This window comes from Anolis carolinensis, chromosome 2, assembly GCF_035594765.1.
Source record: "Anolis carolinensis isolate JA03-04 chromosome 2, rAnoCar3.1.pri, whole genome shotgun sequence".
Classification (NCBI taxonomy): domain Eukaryota; kingdom Metazoa; phylum Chordata; class Lepidosauria; order Squamata; family Dactyloidae; genus Anolis; species Anolis carolinensis.
The window spans coordinates 175,732,794-175,751,994 of record NC_085842.1 but is presented as its reverse complement, the minus strand read 5'-3'; the positions used below and the strand labels follow the sequence as shown (position 1 = coordinate 175,751,994).

The 19,201-nt window shown below is 37.4% G+C and overlaps 1 protein-coding gene across 3 annotated transcripts in view; it reads right to left on the bottom strand.

The window, feature by feature from the left end:
- The window catches only part of helz (helicase with zinc finger), a 178,708-nt gene that overhangs the window by 32,653 nt on the left and 126,854 nt on the right, over nt 1-19,201 (bottom strand). For all 3 annotated transcript variants that reach the window (XM_008116368.3, XM_003224437.4, XM_016995744.2), the window contains 5 exons: nt 13,718-13,769; nt 11,757-11,986; nt 8,404-8,611; nt 3,651-3,727; nt 662-1,232 (listed from right to left, as the gene is read on the bottom strand). In XM_008116368.3, the coding sequence (XP_008114575.1) occupies nt 662-1,232; nt 3,651-3,727; nt 8,404-8,611; nt 11,757-11,986; nt 13,718-13,769 (1,138 nt within the window). The remainder of the gene's footprint in view (nt 1-661; nt 1,233-3,650; nt 3,728-8,403; nt 8,612-11,756; nt 11,987-13,717; nt 13,770-19,201) is intronic.

The following is a 19,201-nucleotide window of genomic DNA, read 5'->3' as shown; positions in this document are numbered from 1 at the left end:
GCACTGGGGGCTGTGCAATGATGGCTGGAGTGTGGAGGGATGGGTGTGCTATTTTTGTGATGTGTGCTCGGGAGAGCATTTAATTTTGTTGTACAATGCACAACGACAATAAAGTTATCCTATTCTATTCTAATAAAAAAACTCAATGGGAAAAAATCTTAAATTTAAAAATGCAAATATGTATTTTGTGTTATTAAATCATGCCAAAAAGGGAGCAACAATTTTCAGCCTAAAATCCTTCCTAAAAAGAAAACTTTTGAACGCCCTACAGAAGGCCATTAGATGTGGATGGACGGTTTTTCAAGCATTTTTAGAAGGGCAATCCAGAACACAGGAACAAACAGTGCAAAGATGCTCTGATCTACTTTCCAGTGACTTCTCTCAGAACTTTGCAAAAAAGCACCCAACATAGAAGGGAAAGAAAACACTTTCTATAATTCAAAAGCAAGCATTACAGGATTTCACAAAAAGGACTTTCGTTCTTTCTTTCTTTCTTTCTTTCTTTCTTTCTTTCTTTCTTTCTTTCTTTCTTTCTTTCTTTGCACTACTTACAAATTTGATCTTGAAACTCACCAGCTTATCAAAATCTGAGATGAGAACACTTTTCAGTCTGGGACAACTGTATTTCATTCCCATTATAAAATGTGGCACAGATACTTACCTAATGGTTCTCCTATAGGCATTCCTGGAGGGTTCTCTTCAATGAAGTGGTTCAGATGGGGAGCCATCATTGGGTTATGCTGTGCAATGGGTCTCAGAGGGTTACTGACATCTTGTAAAAGGGATGGAGGGTGATGCTCGGAAACCACAGCATCTACACCAGGAGAATGAGGTCTGTGTGGAACTGGGTTTTTAAAGAATGATTGGTTAGGGCCTGCTTGATAGGCAGGGGAAAGCTGTGAAGGTTGCTGTTGTGGTTGTTGATTTAAATGGTTATGCTGCTGGACTATATGATTTTGTTGTGGGTGCATTTGGTTTTGCTGTTCAGATAAATGGTTTTGTTGTTGACTTAAGAGGTTTTGCTGCTGTTGTACAGGGTATGGCTGTCTTGGGACTTGGGGAACTTGTGGGAAATGACGATTAGGAACAGCGTACTGAGCATGAGGAGGGGTGAGGTGAAGATTTAGCTGCCTGGCATTAATGTTATCTTTGCGATGAAATTTAGAATTAGGATAAGCAGCGCTGGAACGTGACTCCGGGCTTCTATTTTGGGCACTTGCTTCTAAATCAACCTGGAAGAAATTATACAAATTATGTCAGTTAAAAATCATTTAAGAACACAAAGTCATTAAAATCCCTGTGAGCTATGAATTTCCCAAGAAAACTGCTTCAATACTGAACCAAGCATACACTAGGTAAAGGTTAAAAAAATCACAAGTTAAGAAAAAGTACTGTCAATTTTAGATACATTTCCTTTTGCCCAGTAACTGTAAACTTATTTTAACTGGTCATTCTTTTTCTTGCAGATGGACCTGATTTGAAATCACTTTATCTCTGCAAACACAAACTGCCCAGGATTTAAACTCTTACCCTTTGAAAGGGTGAACGATACATAGAGTTTAAATTGATTACTGCCAAATGCATCTACCAGTACACAAAAAGCCCTAACATCATTTGCAAGATGGAGACCCCAAAACATAAGGCCTAATGAGAGATTCTCCATTTGAAGTTATTTTTTAAAGATTTGTTACTGTCTCAAAATGTTTAGTAAAACTTGATAACTTGATAATTTGTTAAACTGTTGGCAACTTTTTGTGTAATTGTAACATGTTGTCATTGTGAAATATACTGCTTTGAAATTGGGTGCATCGTTTTGTGGTTTTTAATTTGAATAGTTTTCTAGCCAAATTAACTATAAAAATATTTGAAAAAATTAGAAGTAACTAAGGGTGCATCTAACACTGTAAAATTAGTGTAGTTCAACACCACTTTAACTGTTATGGCTTAATGCTATGGAATCACAGCAGTTGTAGTTTTATAAAGTTTTACACTTCTCTGCCAAAGAATGCCAATGTCTCACCAAACTACAACTCCCAGGATTCCATAGCACTGAGCCATATCTAGTTAAAATGCTGTCAAACTGCATTAATTCTACAATGTAGATGCACATAAAGACTACTGCCAAATGTTATTTTAAATCTCTATTCTTAAATTTAAACTCACACTTTCTCATCACTGGAATCCTTTTCAGTAACTACTGTTATGGCAGAAATGGATTACCAGCTTCTTCCCTGTGGTCATACTCTATTTTGTTATAGACAAGCAACTATCAAGCACACAGCTATTAACTTTCCCATCAAAACAAAGGCATTCCATATTTAATGAATATCGCTTTATTTACAAGGCATCAGCTCCCTTGTTGCCCTTAGATGGTGACTCATTCTTTGTAATTTCTCCCATCATGCTCATCTGAAAACATTCCTCCTTATGATTGTGCAGGCATATTTAATCTTTCACACAAGTGTAGGTGTTTATTTTCTATACATCCTGAAAGGTGAATAACAAAACTGAAATCGGCAACAATAAGCTATCCAGTTTTCACAGCTGACAAAAGCAAATAACAATCTTGGAGCTGAAAGGAACCACGAGGGCCATCTAGTCCAACACTGTGCCATGCAACAAAAGCACAACTGAAACATGACTATCTTACAGACTTTTGTTTAGAAAAGGTCATCAATGCTTAAACTAGCAAAATGAACATATAACCCTGATATTCCATTCAGCAAGTGAAGCAGAACTATAGAACAAAACTAAGAGCACAAAAAAGACTAAGCATGCCAGCATTCAAGAATGCCATCCATCCATTTATAGATCCCCTGAACTGTTTTTTTCTTTGCTTCATAGCACACCAAATAATAGTCATGAGTTCAGTTCCAGCAAATTCTAAAGAGCTTTCAACTTAGACATGGTAGTTTGAAATCACGACATACCCGAAGTATGACACATAGAAATCATTTGAAAGCAGATAACAACAAATCAGGATTAGCACTACTAGGAAGTTCTTGATGGGCTTCCAGTGCCCTCAATATCGGCTATAGCCACACAAGCCTAGAATTCTTCTCAGTGCCAGGGCCTAGAAGGTTGTGATTAACACTTTCTCTTTAAATTCCTTCATAATGCCTCAAAGGTACAAAAAGAGAATACTCAAGAGTGATACTACATCAGGAAGTCACAGGTATTGCGAATGAAAACTGTGGGGACACAATCGTAGAAGGAAGGCCAGCATGCCACTATTGCCAGGTCTACCTAGGAAACAACGCTGTTGGCCACTCAGAAGAGGGCTGCCCTAAGAGCTCTGCCAAACCTGTCACTGATCGAGTGAAAGTCATCCCCTGAATCTTTGCAGGCTTTGACTTGAATTCCTATAGTCTTACTTTCAACAATTTATGAAATTTGTATCCTTTTCTACTGTGGAATCTTAGTAAAATGCTTTCTGATTTGTTTGAGAGATAAATGTCTTGATGATGTCATTATATTATTACACCATCATCTTTTGGATGATCCTTTTCAAAGCAATATATATTATCAGCACTGATAGTGGCTCCTTTATTTCACATCCATATTTATCTGGGGAGACATCCTTTTTTATTACATACATTAGGGAGAATGACTCTACCACACAGAAAGAGATGAATAAGGAACATATATACCTGTTTGGTTTCCATAGGCTTTTTCTCTGGTGTCCGGATTTTATTGATTTCAGGTCCAGTGCCAGATTCATTTTTGCCTAAATATATAAAGAGCACAAAATATATACATAGAACAAAAGAAATAACACCTATTTTCCTTGCTTATCTTAAAATATATCTTACCCATAGACACAATTATGTGTTTTTAAATAATGACAGTATATTATCTTCTGCTGATGGACATTTATAGCATATTCAAATTTTTAATGAAATTCTATAGTTTTTCTGTTTAAACTATTAATTGTAAAGCAATGCCTCAACAGAAAATATTATATGAATTATAAGACTGGATGGTGCAAGATCTCAGTGCCTTGGATTGATAGTAAAGTGACAGTTCTCAAAATAATACTTTTCCGATTAAAACTCCATAAAAAAGAGGCAGATTGTATAAGGAAGGATAGCATTTTCTTATCATAAAATGTTTTTTAATTTCACACCCTAGAAAATATTCTACTCAAATATGAATAGCATCCTTTTTCTTTTTAATTGCCTGCTTTGAAGGCTCTAATCTTGGCTTAATAAAGCAAAATATGCAACAATCTCTTGGATGTTATGTCATTAATTTTTCCTTTGCACAAGCAGTAACACAAGATAGCAGGACAAATACATGTACAGTAGAGTCTCACTTATCCAACATAAACGAGCCAGCAGAATGTTGGATAAGCAAATATGTTGGATATAAGGAGGGATTAAGGAAAAGCCTATTAAACATCAAATTAGGTTATGATTTTACAAATTAAGCACCAAAACATCATGTTATACAATAAATTTGACAGAAAAAGTAGTTCAACACGCAGTAATGCTATGTAGTAATTACTGTATTTATGAATTTAGCACCAAAATATCACGATGTATTGAAAACATTGACTACAAAAATGCGCTGGATAATCCAGAATATTGGATAAGCGAGCGTTGCATAAGTAAGAATCTGCTGTTTTTATTTCCCATACTTATATACTTATATTCTGCCTATCTCACCCCAAAGGGGACTTAGGGCAGCCTCATAACTGGCAGCAATTCGATGCCCGACATACAAATTCCAAAAATAACAATTACAATTAAAGTCAAACATTAAAACAGAAATTATTAAAACAGAAATGAAAATCATGCAAGTTCAAAATCGTAGTCCAGAATCAGTCCACTAGTCAACACTTTAAAAGTTCTCAATTATTCAACTGCTATCATTGTTGCTCAAATGCTTGATCCCATAACCATGTCTTCAGTTTTTTCCTAAACGACAAGATGGAGGGGCTATTCCAATTTCATTGGGGAGGGAGTTCTATAGGTGAGGGGCCACCACTGAGAAGGCCCTGTCTCTCATCCCCATCAGTTGCACTTGCAAGGGTGGTGGGATCAAGAGCAGGTCCTTCCCCGACAATCTTAATCTCCGAGGTGGGTCATAGAAGGAGATACCCTAGGACAGGTAAACTGGGCCAGAACTGTTTAGGACTTTATAGGCTAAAGCTAGCACTTTGAATTGTGTTTGGTAGCAAACCGGCAGCCACTGACATAACAGAGGGATGGTGTGCTCCCTGTACGCCACTCCGGTGAGCAATCTGGCTGCCGCCCATTGGGATTATTTGAAGCTTCCAAACAGTCTTTAAAGGCAACCCCACGTAGAGCGTGTTCCTGGTTCAGATGTAACAAGAGGATATTATTAACTGTGGCCCCATGGCTTCTTTATTAACTGCCTAGATCCCATTTTGTGAGAAAGCAGGCATATAAAATATATAAAAATAAGGTGCACAGTGGCAATCTATATAATGTTCAGACACATCTCAAGTTACTGAGCTAAAATCTGATTATCCCAAAGCAGTTATTGAGTTCAGTAGTTGTTGCTTCTATAAAACTACAGATCTAAAGAGAACCTTCTTTAAGACAAATATAAATGCAGTGCCAAGGCACCATGATGTGTTTTTTTTGGTTTCTTAATATAAAATTGGTGAAAACGAAAAATAATTATTGTTAATTAGGAAGTAATAAATGTTCCTGATTAATTTGGAACACATTTCAATGTCATGAATAATACAAAATATTATCCGAGACAGGAGATCTTATTACTAGTACAGCTATGCAGAGAAATAAGAAAGCAAAGGCAAGGAAACGATTTCATTACTTATTCCACTTATTATAAACTATGACAACACACACACACGTAGAGGGGAAACTGAAAAATTATCATATAAATTATCATAAAGAAAAGATATATAAACAGTCACAAACTACTCAGGCAATGCCATCCACCCTTGTTTTCAGTAATATATAGCAGCTGCATATTGCCATAGCTGTAGGGTATATGCTATTCATGAAAGGACATTGCTGTTTTGCTCTTGTATCACCAGAAAATGACCAGGTCATCAATTACTGTGCCAAGTTTATCCCTGTCCAGAAAATACTGGCAGACCAGCCAAAGGGCACCCCAAGCATACCAAACTATAAAGTCCACCTAAATTGAATCCTCACAAGGAGAAAGGTGGTATATAAATATTATTATTATTATTATTATTATTATTATTATTATTATTATTATTCATCAGCTGATTCTTATTTTACAAATTAAATCTGAATTGTTTGAAAGTAAATGATAAAAGAATATATTAGAAATATTTGGCAGTTTTTATTGGAAAATCCTCATAGTCATACTTTTTTTCAGAAACACAGGAGTTTATGTTCAGTGAATTTCATAAGATTGCATTCATTCAGTTCCACTGTTAAAAATTTAGGAAACGGAACTCCCCTATCCAATTTGTTTCCTGACATATTCTACTCTCTTCCACTACAGGGATTACAATGGCAGAAATTAAGGATGGCATATCGTATTTGCTTCTGGAATTATCTCAGCTTTCATGAATTTAAATAAGTTTCTTCACGTAGCTATATCCATGAACTAGTTAAGACTTCAATTAAGTTTTGAATAACAACATCATCTGGCATTGTACTGTGACAACTCATATATTTACAGTGTTGGGAAACACAGGAAGCTCCTCATATATGCACTTCGGCACTTGAAGCTCTCAACACAGAGATAACTCTGCTTTTCAGGGAGTTAATGAGGCAGATTTTGGAGCTGCATAGTTTATGGGAAGTCATTCTAACAGTACAAATGGAATCAAAGCAATTTCAATTTTGATACAGTAGTCAGTCCTTCAGCATTAAAAAGCTGGCTTGCTCTGAAATAGATTTTATGCTAATGATATTATGGAGCTCTATGCGTATTGTTTCATAATAGATCCATCAGATTTGTTTTCCAATTTAAGCCAAAGCCTGCTTATTGAAAGGCAATGGAGCTACCAATATCACTGCAGGAAGTACAATTTGTCATTTTTATTTAAAAACAGTTACTTTATGCAATAACGAAGCTACTGTGGGGTGCACATGGCCCAAAGGATAGTTGCATGTGCAAAGGTCATTATTTTCTCTTCCAGTATTAGGGAATATCCTGCATGCCCAGAATCCTATGACCCAGATGATGTATTTGCCTACTCAAATCAGAAAGCTGTGCAGGCATAACTCTTAGGTTCAATTTCATCACCAAGATATATACAGCACATTAATCACTGTTCTAATTGTGTTGGATAATCTTGTTTAATCAGGATAATCAGGAGCCCCTGGTGGCACAGTGTGTTAAAGTGCTGAACTGCTGAACTTGCGGACCAAAAGGTCCCAGGTTTAAATCCTGGGAGCGGAATGAGCGCCCGCTGTTAACCCCAGCTCCTGCCAACCTAGCAGTTTGAAAACATGCAAATGTGAGTAGATCAATAGGTACCGCTCTGGCGGAAAGGTAACGGGGCTCCGTGCAGTCATGCCAGCCACATGACCTTGGAGGTGTCTACGGACAACACCGGCTCTTCGGTTTAGAAATGGAGATGTGCACCAACCCCCAGAGTTGGTCACGACTGGACTTAATGTCAGGGAAAACCTTTACTTTTACCTATATGGATATCAGGTGCTGTAGGTTATATTTCAAAGGAAGGAACTGGCAAAATCACCCCTGAGTATTCCTTGCCTAAGAAAACCCTATTATGGGATCACCGTAAGTCCACAGGTAACTTGAAGGCACATACCCATATTTCTGGCCAAAGAATGATTTGAATTTTAACATTGGGTGGTTGGGAATCACTGGGTCTTGTCTACCAGAAACAATTCTCCTCTCTTTCAGCTTTCCTTATCGTGTTATCAGGGGGGGAAAGGGATCTAGCTAATTTATGGATGCATGATTTCTTTTTCTCTTTAAAATAGTCAGATCACATCAGTATTTACTTATTCTTTTGTCTATACAAGGAGTATTGCAATTTCTGGACAAACAGGATAGTAGTTGCTTCCTGCTGTGCATATCAGTCTTTTTTTTACTTAGAGATACGACAGGAAGACGTATTTACATGTCCATATTTTTGTCTGACAACTCTATAAAACTTCCATCCAAACTACTGCTTCTTTCAATAATGGAGCAAAACATAATATACTATTGCTGTACTCTGTATGCCAGTGGAGGACATAGAAAATAACCTCATCTTTTCAATAAAGATGCCAGTGGCAGAACAAAGAGAGCTGGGAAATTAAGAAAGAGTGTCTAAATTCTTGCAACCAAGCAGCATGGAACATGACATGTTCCAGCTAGCTTTCTCATAATACAGTGTACTGATTTTCAACAGACAAAACAAATAAATTAAATTTCTGAGATATGCCAAGAATATGTAAAGATATAGCCACTCACTGGTACGATTTTGTTCAAGTTGTTCTTTGTCTGAATTCTGCAGCTGCTGCTGTCCTATACTGACTGGTGAATGATGTCCAAGACCATAGGGTATAGGAGATCCACGTCCATGGGCTTGTAACAAATTCACATTATATGCCATGGCTGCTTGATGAGTAATGATTCGAGGATCAACAGCAAACCTACTCTGATATCCTGTCCATGGGACCTATGTAACAAAGAAATACGAAGAACGTTTATAGTTTGTTAAGTATGCATTTAAAAAAAATACAGTGCCAGTGAAAACAGAATTGACAAAATTCTGCAGGGCCACAAAACAACAAAGTGTAAAAGACAAGGAGGAGTTATGATACTTTCAGAAACAAAGAATGTTAGTATACAAAAGTGTTTGAAAGTTAGAAATTAACTGATGGACTAAGCAAAATTCATCATCCCTCAGACTAGCATACTTTACTGGGTTGTTGTGAGACTAATGAGGTAGAAATGATAAAATTCTTCATATATCAGCATGAGCATTATTGAAACTATCACAAAATGTTTAAGAACAGGAAAGTTTATAAAATCAGGGATATAAATAGAATTTGGACAGTGGAAATCTAATTGTCTATAAAAAAGCTAGAAATCATTTGCACAAGCAGATGAATCAAAAACAGGCATGGGGTGTGTAAAGACACAACTCGGCTTCAGGTTTCACCTTTTTTCTTTTTTCTTTTTTTTTGACAAAGAGAAGAAGACAACTGAATATATTTCCAAAAAGAATGGAGGGTGTTTCTACTACAGAAATCAAAGAACAGCATGTGTGTTACTAGAAATATATAAAGCATAATGGTAAAAGGAACAGATGTTTTAATACATCTTTTCATCGTTTAAATGTCTCAATTCCATGAGAGCATACTGAGTTTACAAAGAAACAAGCCAGACAAGTATATGGATTAATGAATCAACTCACACTACAGGATTAGGGCCTGAGGTTAAATATTTAAGGAAAGCCATAACATTAAATCCTTGAAAAATTACACTGAACATTATCATACTTATGGTTAGACACATCCTTACACGATTATGAAAAAGATAATATTTTAGTAATTGCAATGCTTCTGCAGCATAGAATATGTATCCCTTAAGGGAAACAATTCACCTCTTGAATGTCAGGAAGACAAAAATTACTACACTTGAAATATTCTGATGTTCCTTCTAACATCTTCAAAGTACAATAAAAATACTGCATATACAGGGTGTTTGAAAAAGAACTCCCTAGTATTAATTATACTTAAAACTAGGGAGTTCTTTTTCAAACACCCTGTATTCCACATGTCTTTAGTATACAGGCAGAAAAGAGAAGGGAAAAGAAACATGGAAATGTTCGAATTAACGTTCATATTAGAAAAATTAATTTTCCTTTTTCCATAATTAATTATGGTTTGTGTCAAACTATTAAATTGTCGCATGAAAGTGTGACATATAATCACTGATCGCCATGTAGAAAATTTCACAAACCAGTTTTTAAAAAACAACTCGCAATGGAATTTTTTTAAAAAAAAATCAGTAAATGCAGGGTAAGTCTTATATCTCTGTCCCACTGAACAAATGCCACTTAAGTGCCTATGTCTCTACCAACTACACCCATCATAACACATTCAAGGATATTCTTGCTGGCAATTTTCTTTCTATGGATGCTTCTCCGCAGGTAAGTAAGAAATAGATTTTTGCACTGTTAGCCCTCACCTTTCATTCTGTCCTGGTACCCCTTCCCTCTACACCCAGTATGGGCAACATGTGGGCAATAAGGAAGTCTCCCAGATCCCACAGCTGTGAGTCAGCTTTAAAACAAAATGCTTTAAAGTAATGCAGTGCTTACATGGTTTTATCTTTTTAAATCTGTTAACCTGTTTCAGCTTATTACATTATGCCTGTTTTATTGTTTAATCCTTTTAAATTTGAAATGGCTTTAAATAGTCCATGCTGCTTGACTTGCATGGCACCTTGCAATCCCATGATATAGGTTAGAGATTGATGAGTAATGACAACCTGGAAGGTAGTGTGACTTTCTAACGTTTGAGAAGGGAGTTGGGCATATATTGAAAGCCCTCCTCCATGACATCATACAACCTGGCAACATGGCTCCAGGGAGCAATCCAGCTCCAAGAAGCAATCTATTTCTGCAAAGATCAGCCTTATTATTATTATTATTATTATTATTATTATTATTATTATTATTATTTTATTTATTTATGCCTTGCTTTAGAGATACAATATCTTTCATTCATTCTGCCGCCATAAAGATTTCTTTCAAAAGAAATAACTTTCCCTAGACTAATTTTCCTAGTTTATTCAATTTTAGTAAGCATGGGATGCCTTGCCTCTCTATTTAAATGTACTGGGGTGAGGTCTAGTATTTCATTAGGACAGTTCTATTCATGAAACAGAACTTTCATTTGTTTCCACCCCTTGCAAACCTTACCCCAAATATGTTCCAGATAATGCCCCTATCTTTTGGAACATTTTTAGGAATGTGCTAGAGCAGTGGTTCTCAACCTGTGGGTCCCCAGATGTTTTGGCCTTCAACTCCCAGAAATCCTAACAGCTGGTAAACTACCTTGGATTTCTGGGAGTTGTAGACCAAAAAAATCTGGGGACCCACAGGTTGAGAACCACTGTGCTAGAGACTGAAGGCAGTTCAAGAGAGGAAGGGATGTCTAATCTGCTGGTGAATAGACAGCCTTAGATAGAACCATATGTTTTAGTATAGATGGGAAAACGTTTGAAAGTCATACCATTGAAGAAATTCCAAAAAAAGGATTGTGTAGTTCAATGGCACCGGTAGTGGCTGCAGTTAAAATAAAGTAGACTGCCCTACAGTAAAGTATATTTCAGGTTGATTTGAAAATAATTACAATTAGCTTTAATTATAGCTCATGCTGGTGCTGTCCCACTGCTTAGTTATACTTTAGTAACAAAATGGGAGTGATTCTAGAAGGGAGATGCTGCATGTGGTTCTTACTTTTTTAATGGGATTAGCAAATGGTCAGGAAGCATGTTTTAATCATTATAATGTGTTGTCGAAGGCTTTCATGGCTGGGATCACAGGGTTGTTGTATGTTTTCCGGGCTGTATGGCCATGTTCTAGAAGTATTCTCTCCTGATGTTTTGCCCACATCTATGGCAGGCATCCTTTGGGGGGGGGGGGGGGGCGCTGAAAATTGTATAGTTTTTGGGAGTCGTGCACACCTCTGCAACCTAACGTTTCCCAATCTTCCCCTAAGAAAGATGGAGAGATGCTCACATTTTAAGTATAGCAATAATAAATGGTTTCAGAGTGAAGAGACTGTCATTAGGTAGAAATGTATACTTACTGGCAAAGGCACAGACATGACCATATTTCCTCCATAAACGGCAGGAACATAAAGAATGCTTGTCCCAGTGTGGGGATCTATTCTTTGAACAGGACTTGGTGATTTCCCAAGGTTGGGAAGAGGTCCAGGAGGAGGAGGAGGAGGTGGAGGTGGAGGTGGTGGTGGTGGAGGAGGAGGAGGTGTATATGCTCTGATAGGATTTCCAATTAAGACAGAAGGGTTAGGCTGAACTGAAAAATAAACAAAAAAACCAAAAAAGGATGTGAAGGTCATTGTATGTCCTAAACTCCACAGTGACTCTAAATTTCCAAACACTTCACACAGTAAAATGATTAAAAGTGAGATTCTGTCTGAAACAAAATTGACACGTTAATGTGGTCTATATCTCCTCATGTGTATGAGGTCATATAGGACCGTTTCCACTATTGCATATATAGCAGGCTTTAACAATAAAGCCTTATCTAAATCACCAGCAGAGAACATATGGCACACTAGATGTCAACCTACAATTCCCATTTATTCTAAATAACAAAATATGTGCAATACATCAAAACTCATAGAAAAGATTAACATTAACATAGATTTCCAAAGCCTAGGAGTAATTACTGAGAAGGCCTTATCTTGTGTCTCTACTTGCCATAGATTTCAAGGTGGTAGCACTCAAAAAAGGGCGTCTTCTGACAATCTCAGGCTCCAGATCATATGGGGATATAACCTGGACCAAAGATCTATAGTGCTTTATAGGTCATAATCAGCACTGTAGGGCTGCCGTACAAAGCACGTTGTATAATTCCTGTAATCGGCAGTATGTAGCCGAGGCTCTTTGTGCCAACATAAATTTCTGAAAACATTTCAGATAACACCCAAATAAAGCACTTTACAACAATCCAAACAGAATGTAGCTATAGCATATATAATCATGGTGATCAGATGGATCACCACCAGTGGCACACTAATTTTATGTGAGCAATAATGCACTCCTGGGCACTGAAGAAATCTTGGTATCCCAAATCAAGGCTGAGTACAACCCAACTGCAAAACTGCATCTTCATGGGGAGTGAACCCCAGTCAAAACAATTTGAATCCTGATCCTCTGGTATACTTGTTGACATCAGACAAAACAGAGCATTTATGTCTCATGTAGATTAAGTTTTAGTTTGATAGCTGCCATTCAATGCATTGCTGATGCCAGACACTGGTTTAGAACCAAAATATTTTCTTTGGAGTTCGGCAGAAAAGAGAAACAGAGTTCAGTATTATCAACATACTTAGGCTTCTGGACAACCTTTCCCAGTGGTCTCATGTAGCTGTTGAAAAACAAAATAGACCCCCAAGGGACAGCATAAGCCACTAGTAAAAAAAGGTGAACAAGGTTTCTCCAGCATCACCTTTTGGTCATACCCTTTCCAGAAGAAACAAAGCTAACATAACACAATATCCCCAAGTCTCATCCCAGAGAGCTCATTCAGCAGATTCCCACAGATGATAGCATCAAAAACTGGACTGAGAGGTCCAGCATAAGTAATAGGAATTTATTTATCAATCAAGTTTCCAGCACAGGTCATCCAATATGATCAGAGATATTTCTATCTCATAACCAACAAGGAAGACAGACTGGAATGCATCTAGATAAACCATCTCATCTAGAAACCCCTGGAGGAAGGAAGCAACTACACATTCGAATATAGAATTTATACGTAACAAAACAAGTCAAGGAATGCTTTTTCAGCAGAGTCATTACAACTGCCTCCTTTGGACATGCTGGAATCCTGCACTGATGTAAAATGGGCACTGACAACCTCCTTTACCCACTTGGTCAATTCTCCTCTGGTCTATATAATAAGCCAAGAAGGGCAAATTCTTTCTCCTGAAAACCCATTTATTTTCATTGAGAAAGTAAGCAAATCTCAAATCAATCATCAGAACTGATTTGCATCAACAATACATTGCTTGACACTTACCAATTCCGTCGCTCTGGAAATGGTCATTCTGATTATGATGGTGGCCTTTCACCTTTAAAAAAGAAGTAATCCAAAGTTAAAGAAATGCAACTTGCATATTTATTTAATATCAAGTGAGGCTAAATAAACTCAATAATAGCTTAGATGTTCTTAATTATAACAAACACATATAAAACTCACTTTTCATTTAATTGTGGACCACACCATCCAAAATTTCTAGCTATTGGCCATTCCCACATAACATTCTGTGCTGTTATGCAATTGCTACTTTTAGCATTAAACAGCAATAACCAGGGAGAAGAAGTAGTCAGGAAGATGAAGGTTTTCTTGAGGCCTGTTTTTTAATATGTTGTTAGGCACTAAATTGTAGAAATCACTGATGCTTAAGAACATAGCTTCCCCAAGGAAAAGATCTATGCAGTTTACCAAAGTCACACCACATTAATCTGTGTATGTTTACAGACAGGCATAAATATTGGCCAATATATAACACTGATTATAGAATCATAGAATCATAATTGGAAGAGACCCCGTGGGCCATCCAGTTCACCCCCCTGGCAAGAAGCAGGAAAATCGCATTCAAAGCACCCCTGATAGATGGTCATCCAGCCTCTGCTTAAAAGCCTCTAAAGAAGGAGCCTCCACCACACTCTGAGGCAGAGGGTTCCACTGCTGAACAGCTCTCACAGTGAGGAAGTTTTTCATAATGCTCAGGATGGAATCTCCTTTCCTGTAACTTGAAACCATTGTTCCACATCCTAGTCTCCAGGGCAGCAGAAAACAAGCTTGTTTTCCTCCCTTCCTCCCTATGACTTCCCTTCACATATTTATACATAGCCATCATGTCTCCTTTCTGCCTTCTCTTCTACAGACTAAACATGTCCACCTCTTTAAGCCGCTCCTCATAGGGTTTGTTCTTTAGATCCTTGATCATTTTAGTCACCTCTTCTGGATACATTCCAGGTTAAGGAATTGGATTAAGACAAATGATCTCCTGTTTTACTAACTATAACAGTAGTTACAAAATTGCCTTCTAAAGTTTATAAACAAAGAAAACAAATGATAAACCAAAAATATTCTTTAACCTTGAATCTTCATATCTTTTATATTTTTACATGTACATAAGAGAGAAACCCTCTTACTTGCTTTAGTCATTTATCATATTTGCTTTAAACTAGCCATTGAAATGTAAGCAGGCAGCCTTTGAACAAAAGGGTCTGCAAAGTTGTCTTGTTCATAACACTGTATGACAAACTAACATTAACACTGTACCGCCTGAAAAAGGGGAGAAAACAATATTTTCAACCTTCTTTTTCATTTTACAATGCTATCTTGCTCTTCAAAATAGTTTTGTGAAGTTAAATGCCTGTAATCACTCATTGATTTCTAGATCAAGCGGACTTCATTAAAAGTTACAAAAGAAATGTTTTAACTCCAATCTGTCAAAGCTTTAGTTGATAACATTAAACTAGATTCATTCTGGCTTTGCTGATAAACAGCTAGCAAAAAAATTCTTTTAGGATAATTTCTTTTTGCATTTCTTATTGGAAGAATGGCACTCACTTTCACAATGTCTTTATAAATGGGTCACATTAGATTTTTTTTCCTGGCACCTGTCTTTGATACATACCTCACTGTGACAATAATCAAGGAATTAACTTGTAACCAAAGATATGTTTCCAGCAACAAGGAAGTAAGAACTCAGAGCCTACTATTCTTTCATAATCCCTCTTCCCTCTTGAAAAGGCAACCAAAATCTGTCACTTTTCCTCACTGGGAAAAGTAAGACTAATGGAACAGCTTCCATGGCAGCTGTCACTACACAGTGTACTAGACATATAGAAACAGCAGTTCCTGGATAATTTGTGATGTCTTCACTGTCCCCAGGCATAGCGAACCAGATCGAGCCACTACCTTGCTGAGTGCTCCTTGAGATAGTGGCTCAGTTGAAACTAATGGATTGAATGTAGTCCTGAAGTCCTCCAGAAGGCTACATATTCCCTCCTCAGATTTATAAGACAGCTCAGTGAGAGCATACATATTTGGGGGGGGGGGGGGGTGAGGGATTATGAAATAGTAAGTTCTGAGTTCCTATTTCTTTGTTGCTGCAAACATATCTTATGTTGCAGGGTCATCAGTGGTTGGTTTTGAGCTGAGCAGGCATCTAGCGGTAACCCTTTGAAATTCTATGCCTCACCATTCAAGGGATAAGGTTTTCATTCCTGGGTGGTTCGTGGTTGAAAATATCTAGTAGACATGTGCGTGAAATTCGTTCCTACCATTTCTACCGTGTCTTCCGTTTCTTCGGAAGCACAAAATGGGAAATCCCCTCCCCACTTGGAAATCTGCTCAACACGAAAGCCGAAATTGTTTCCTTGCCTGCATGTAGGTAGACCTGGAGCTCAGAGTGTGGTGGCTGCCGGGGCATGCAGGCAGGCCCTGAGCTCGGCTGCAGCTGAGTGCCTCTTACTCTAGAGGAGAAACAGCAGGTGCCAGGTAAGAAGAATTCCAAGAAGGGGAGCAAGTGGATAGGAAGCTCCCCCCGCCCCAATAATGATCAGAATTTCGGGGGCCCGATTTCAGTGGGCTCTCAAAAACAGATTGAGGCCCCCAATAAAAGTCAGGATACAAAACGGGACAAGGTTTACCCCAAAAGCACAAGCCTAATATCTAGTGATTTAAAATTGGGTCCATCTATTTGAAACATCCTATATTTGGGGGTTTGGGGTGTTGTGTGTGGACCGAGCTATGTGGAGATATTCTAGCAGCAACAGAAACAGTAATTGGTTGCTGGTTGATGCTTTTATTATTGTTATAATGTTGTAGTTTTATTCGGTTTACATTGTGAATTGCATTTTTGTATTTTTACATTTTTGCATTTACAATTGCATTTTTATGTAATTACATTTTAACTGTGTTGTCAGGCTTTGCCCCATTTAAGCTGCCCCAAGTCCCTTCGGGGAAATGGAGGCGGGGTACAAAAATAAAGTTGTTGTTTTGTTGTTGTTGTTGTTGTTGTTGTTGTTGTTATTTTATCCTGACATTTCCCTGCATCTCTGAAGATGCCTGCCACAGATGTAGGTGAAATGTCAGGAAAAAATGCTGCTAGAAAACAACCACACAACACCCTACTGATTCCAGCCATGAAAGCCTTTGACAACACATTCTGTATTTTCCCCTTCCATTCACAGACTTTAACATTCCAGCCACTGTTTTGGTAAGGAGGTATTCTTCCACCACCCCTTTATTCTACAAGCAGGGTAGTCTACTTCCACATTGCTTTAGTAGTAAAGAAGTGTGCTTGAACAGCCTTTTTCAAAATATAGTTCATACGTTCATAGTACATGCCTATTCTAAGCCTTGTAGTAGTGGCACTCTGATGGAATGCTTGTGCGTTATACATATGGAACTCTAGTAGCATATTTAGCCCCATTACCATTAAACCATAGCTCTAACACACTGGTGGTGTTTGGATATTTCTCCCAGACTTTCATAGGCAATCATTTATGGAGAACCACTAAAGCCCTGGACTCTTTCCTCAGATCCTAGGTTGAAATTCAAATGTGACGGTTACTTGAAAGTCTGCAACTGAACATGTATTTATCAATCCTTTTATTACTGTCTCAATGAGATAAGAAAGAAAATGGGTCTTTGGGAAGACTGTAGGTTTTAATTGGAATTTTATGATCAATCCCTTTAACATAATTCCGTTAAGTCTCAAAAAAACAATTTTTCCTATTATGCTAAAATGTATGTCAGAATATTATGCATTTCTAATTACTAATTAAAAACTAAGAGGACAAACTTTCTGACTCCAAAGTGCTCACCATAAAAAACCTCTTTTGAAATGGGAATGCTACTAATATATGGATCTTGAAAGTGAAGAGTAATTTTGAGGCAAGCCATTTCCTAAAAGCTTAAAATTTCAATGCATCATCAAGAGTTTTTAAAAGCTTCATTGCAGAAGGCAATCAATTCTGATAAACTAAATTAATTTTTCCAATTATGAGAACTCTTCTGCCAAACGACTGCCAAGGAAAAAGCTTTTTCTTTCTTTTCTGTCAAATAAAATCTGAAAAATGTGAATGAAAAGAGCATTAATATAAAGGTTAACTTGAAAAAACTATTAAAAGGGGGGTGGGTCCTCAAGGATTGAAGCCAACCCTTTTAGTTACAACTGAAAACATGATCAATTAAAGTAATATTTCTTCTTTACTAATGTCCTTTGTTAAGTAAATGTAAGAGCTCAACATTATTCTTCACAAACACATTTGGGGAGGAACTGCAAACTTTTCACCATTCCTACCACTATTAATTCTCTTAGGAACAGTTTTTTATCACCACCTTGGTGATAAAGATGTTTGGCATCCTGAAGCACTATAATGAGGAAAAAGGAAATACAGACTAGCACTATAATGAGTAAAGGGAAATACAGACAGTTCCCAAGTTACAGACAAGAGAGGTTCTGTAGGTCTGTTCTGAGTATGTATAACATGATAGGGAGGTAATGTTGAGTATTTTGGTGAACATGCCTAAAAACTATAAAGGCAGTCCCCAAGTTACAGACGATGATTATGTGGAGTTATTCTTAAGTGGAATGTAAGTCAAAAGAGGTATATTTTCTAAGTGTAACTCCAGATATATAGAGAGAGGGGAGGGGAGAGAGATTAGCATAGGGAAGGGTTAACACTCCTGTGGCATTTGTATTGGTGATAAAACTTCAGTGGAGACACATTTTCCCCATGATAACTCTTCCAGGAGTGCACTTCCCTTCCTAGAGATAGATTTCTCTCACTTCCTGTTGTCTCACCCCCATTTTATAAATCACTTGTAAGCCAAATGTATGTAGAATCACAGAGTTGTAAGAGACCACATGAGCCATCCAGTCCACCCCTCTGCCATGCAGGAAAGGCACAAAAAGTATCACTGACATTTTCCTACAAAATGATAGAAATCACCATTTCATACATCAATTTTAACAGCTGTTGGCTGGATTACTACAATTATTTCTATAACCTACTTTCTCACTTGAAGAAAAACGTACTATCTGAAACAACTACAGTTGGACCTCCGTATCCACAGGCTCTGCATCCACAGATTCAACTATCCATAGCTTGAAAATATGCTGGCGGGAGGGGGGAAGGTGTTCCAAAAAGCAGACTTTGATTTTGCTGCACACAAAACACTACACTGATGTATAGTCATATCCTGTTTTAGCCTTCTGCCATTTGACAAACCATCAAGCTTTCCCTGGCACTCATTTGTGTTGTTTGTCATTCTATATAGGGGACAATATGTTACTACAAAACTGTATATAATGGGAAATGAAGACCCACAAATTTTGGTATCCAAAATCTGTGGAACCAAATCCCAGCAGATACTGAGACACACTGTAAATTCTACTACATTAGATCACAATGTGATATTCTTGGAGCCCAGTGCCATTCCTACACTATGTAATTGCAAAGAAACAATAGAATCAAT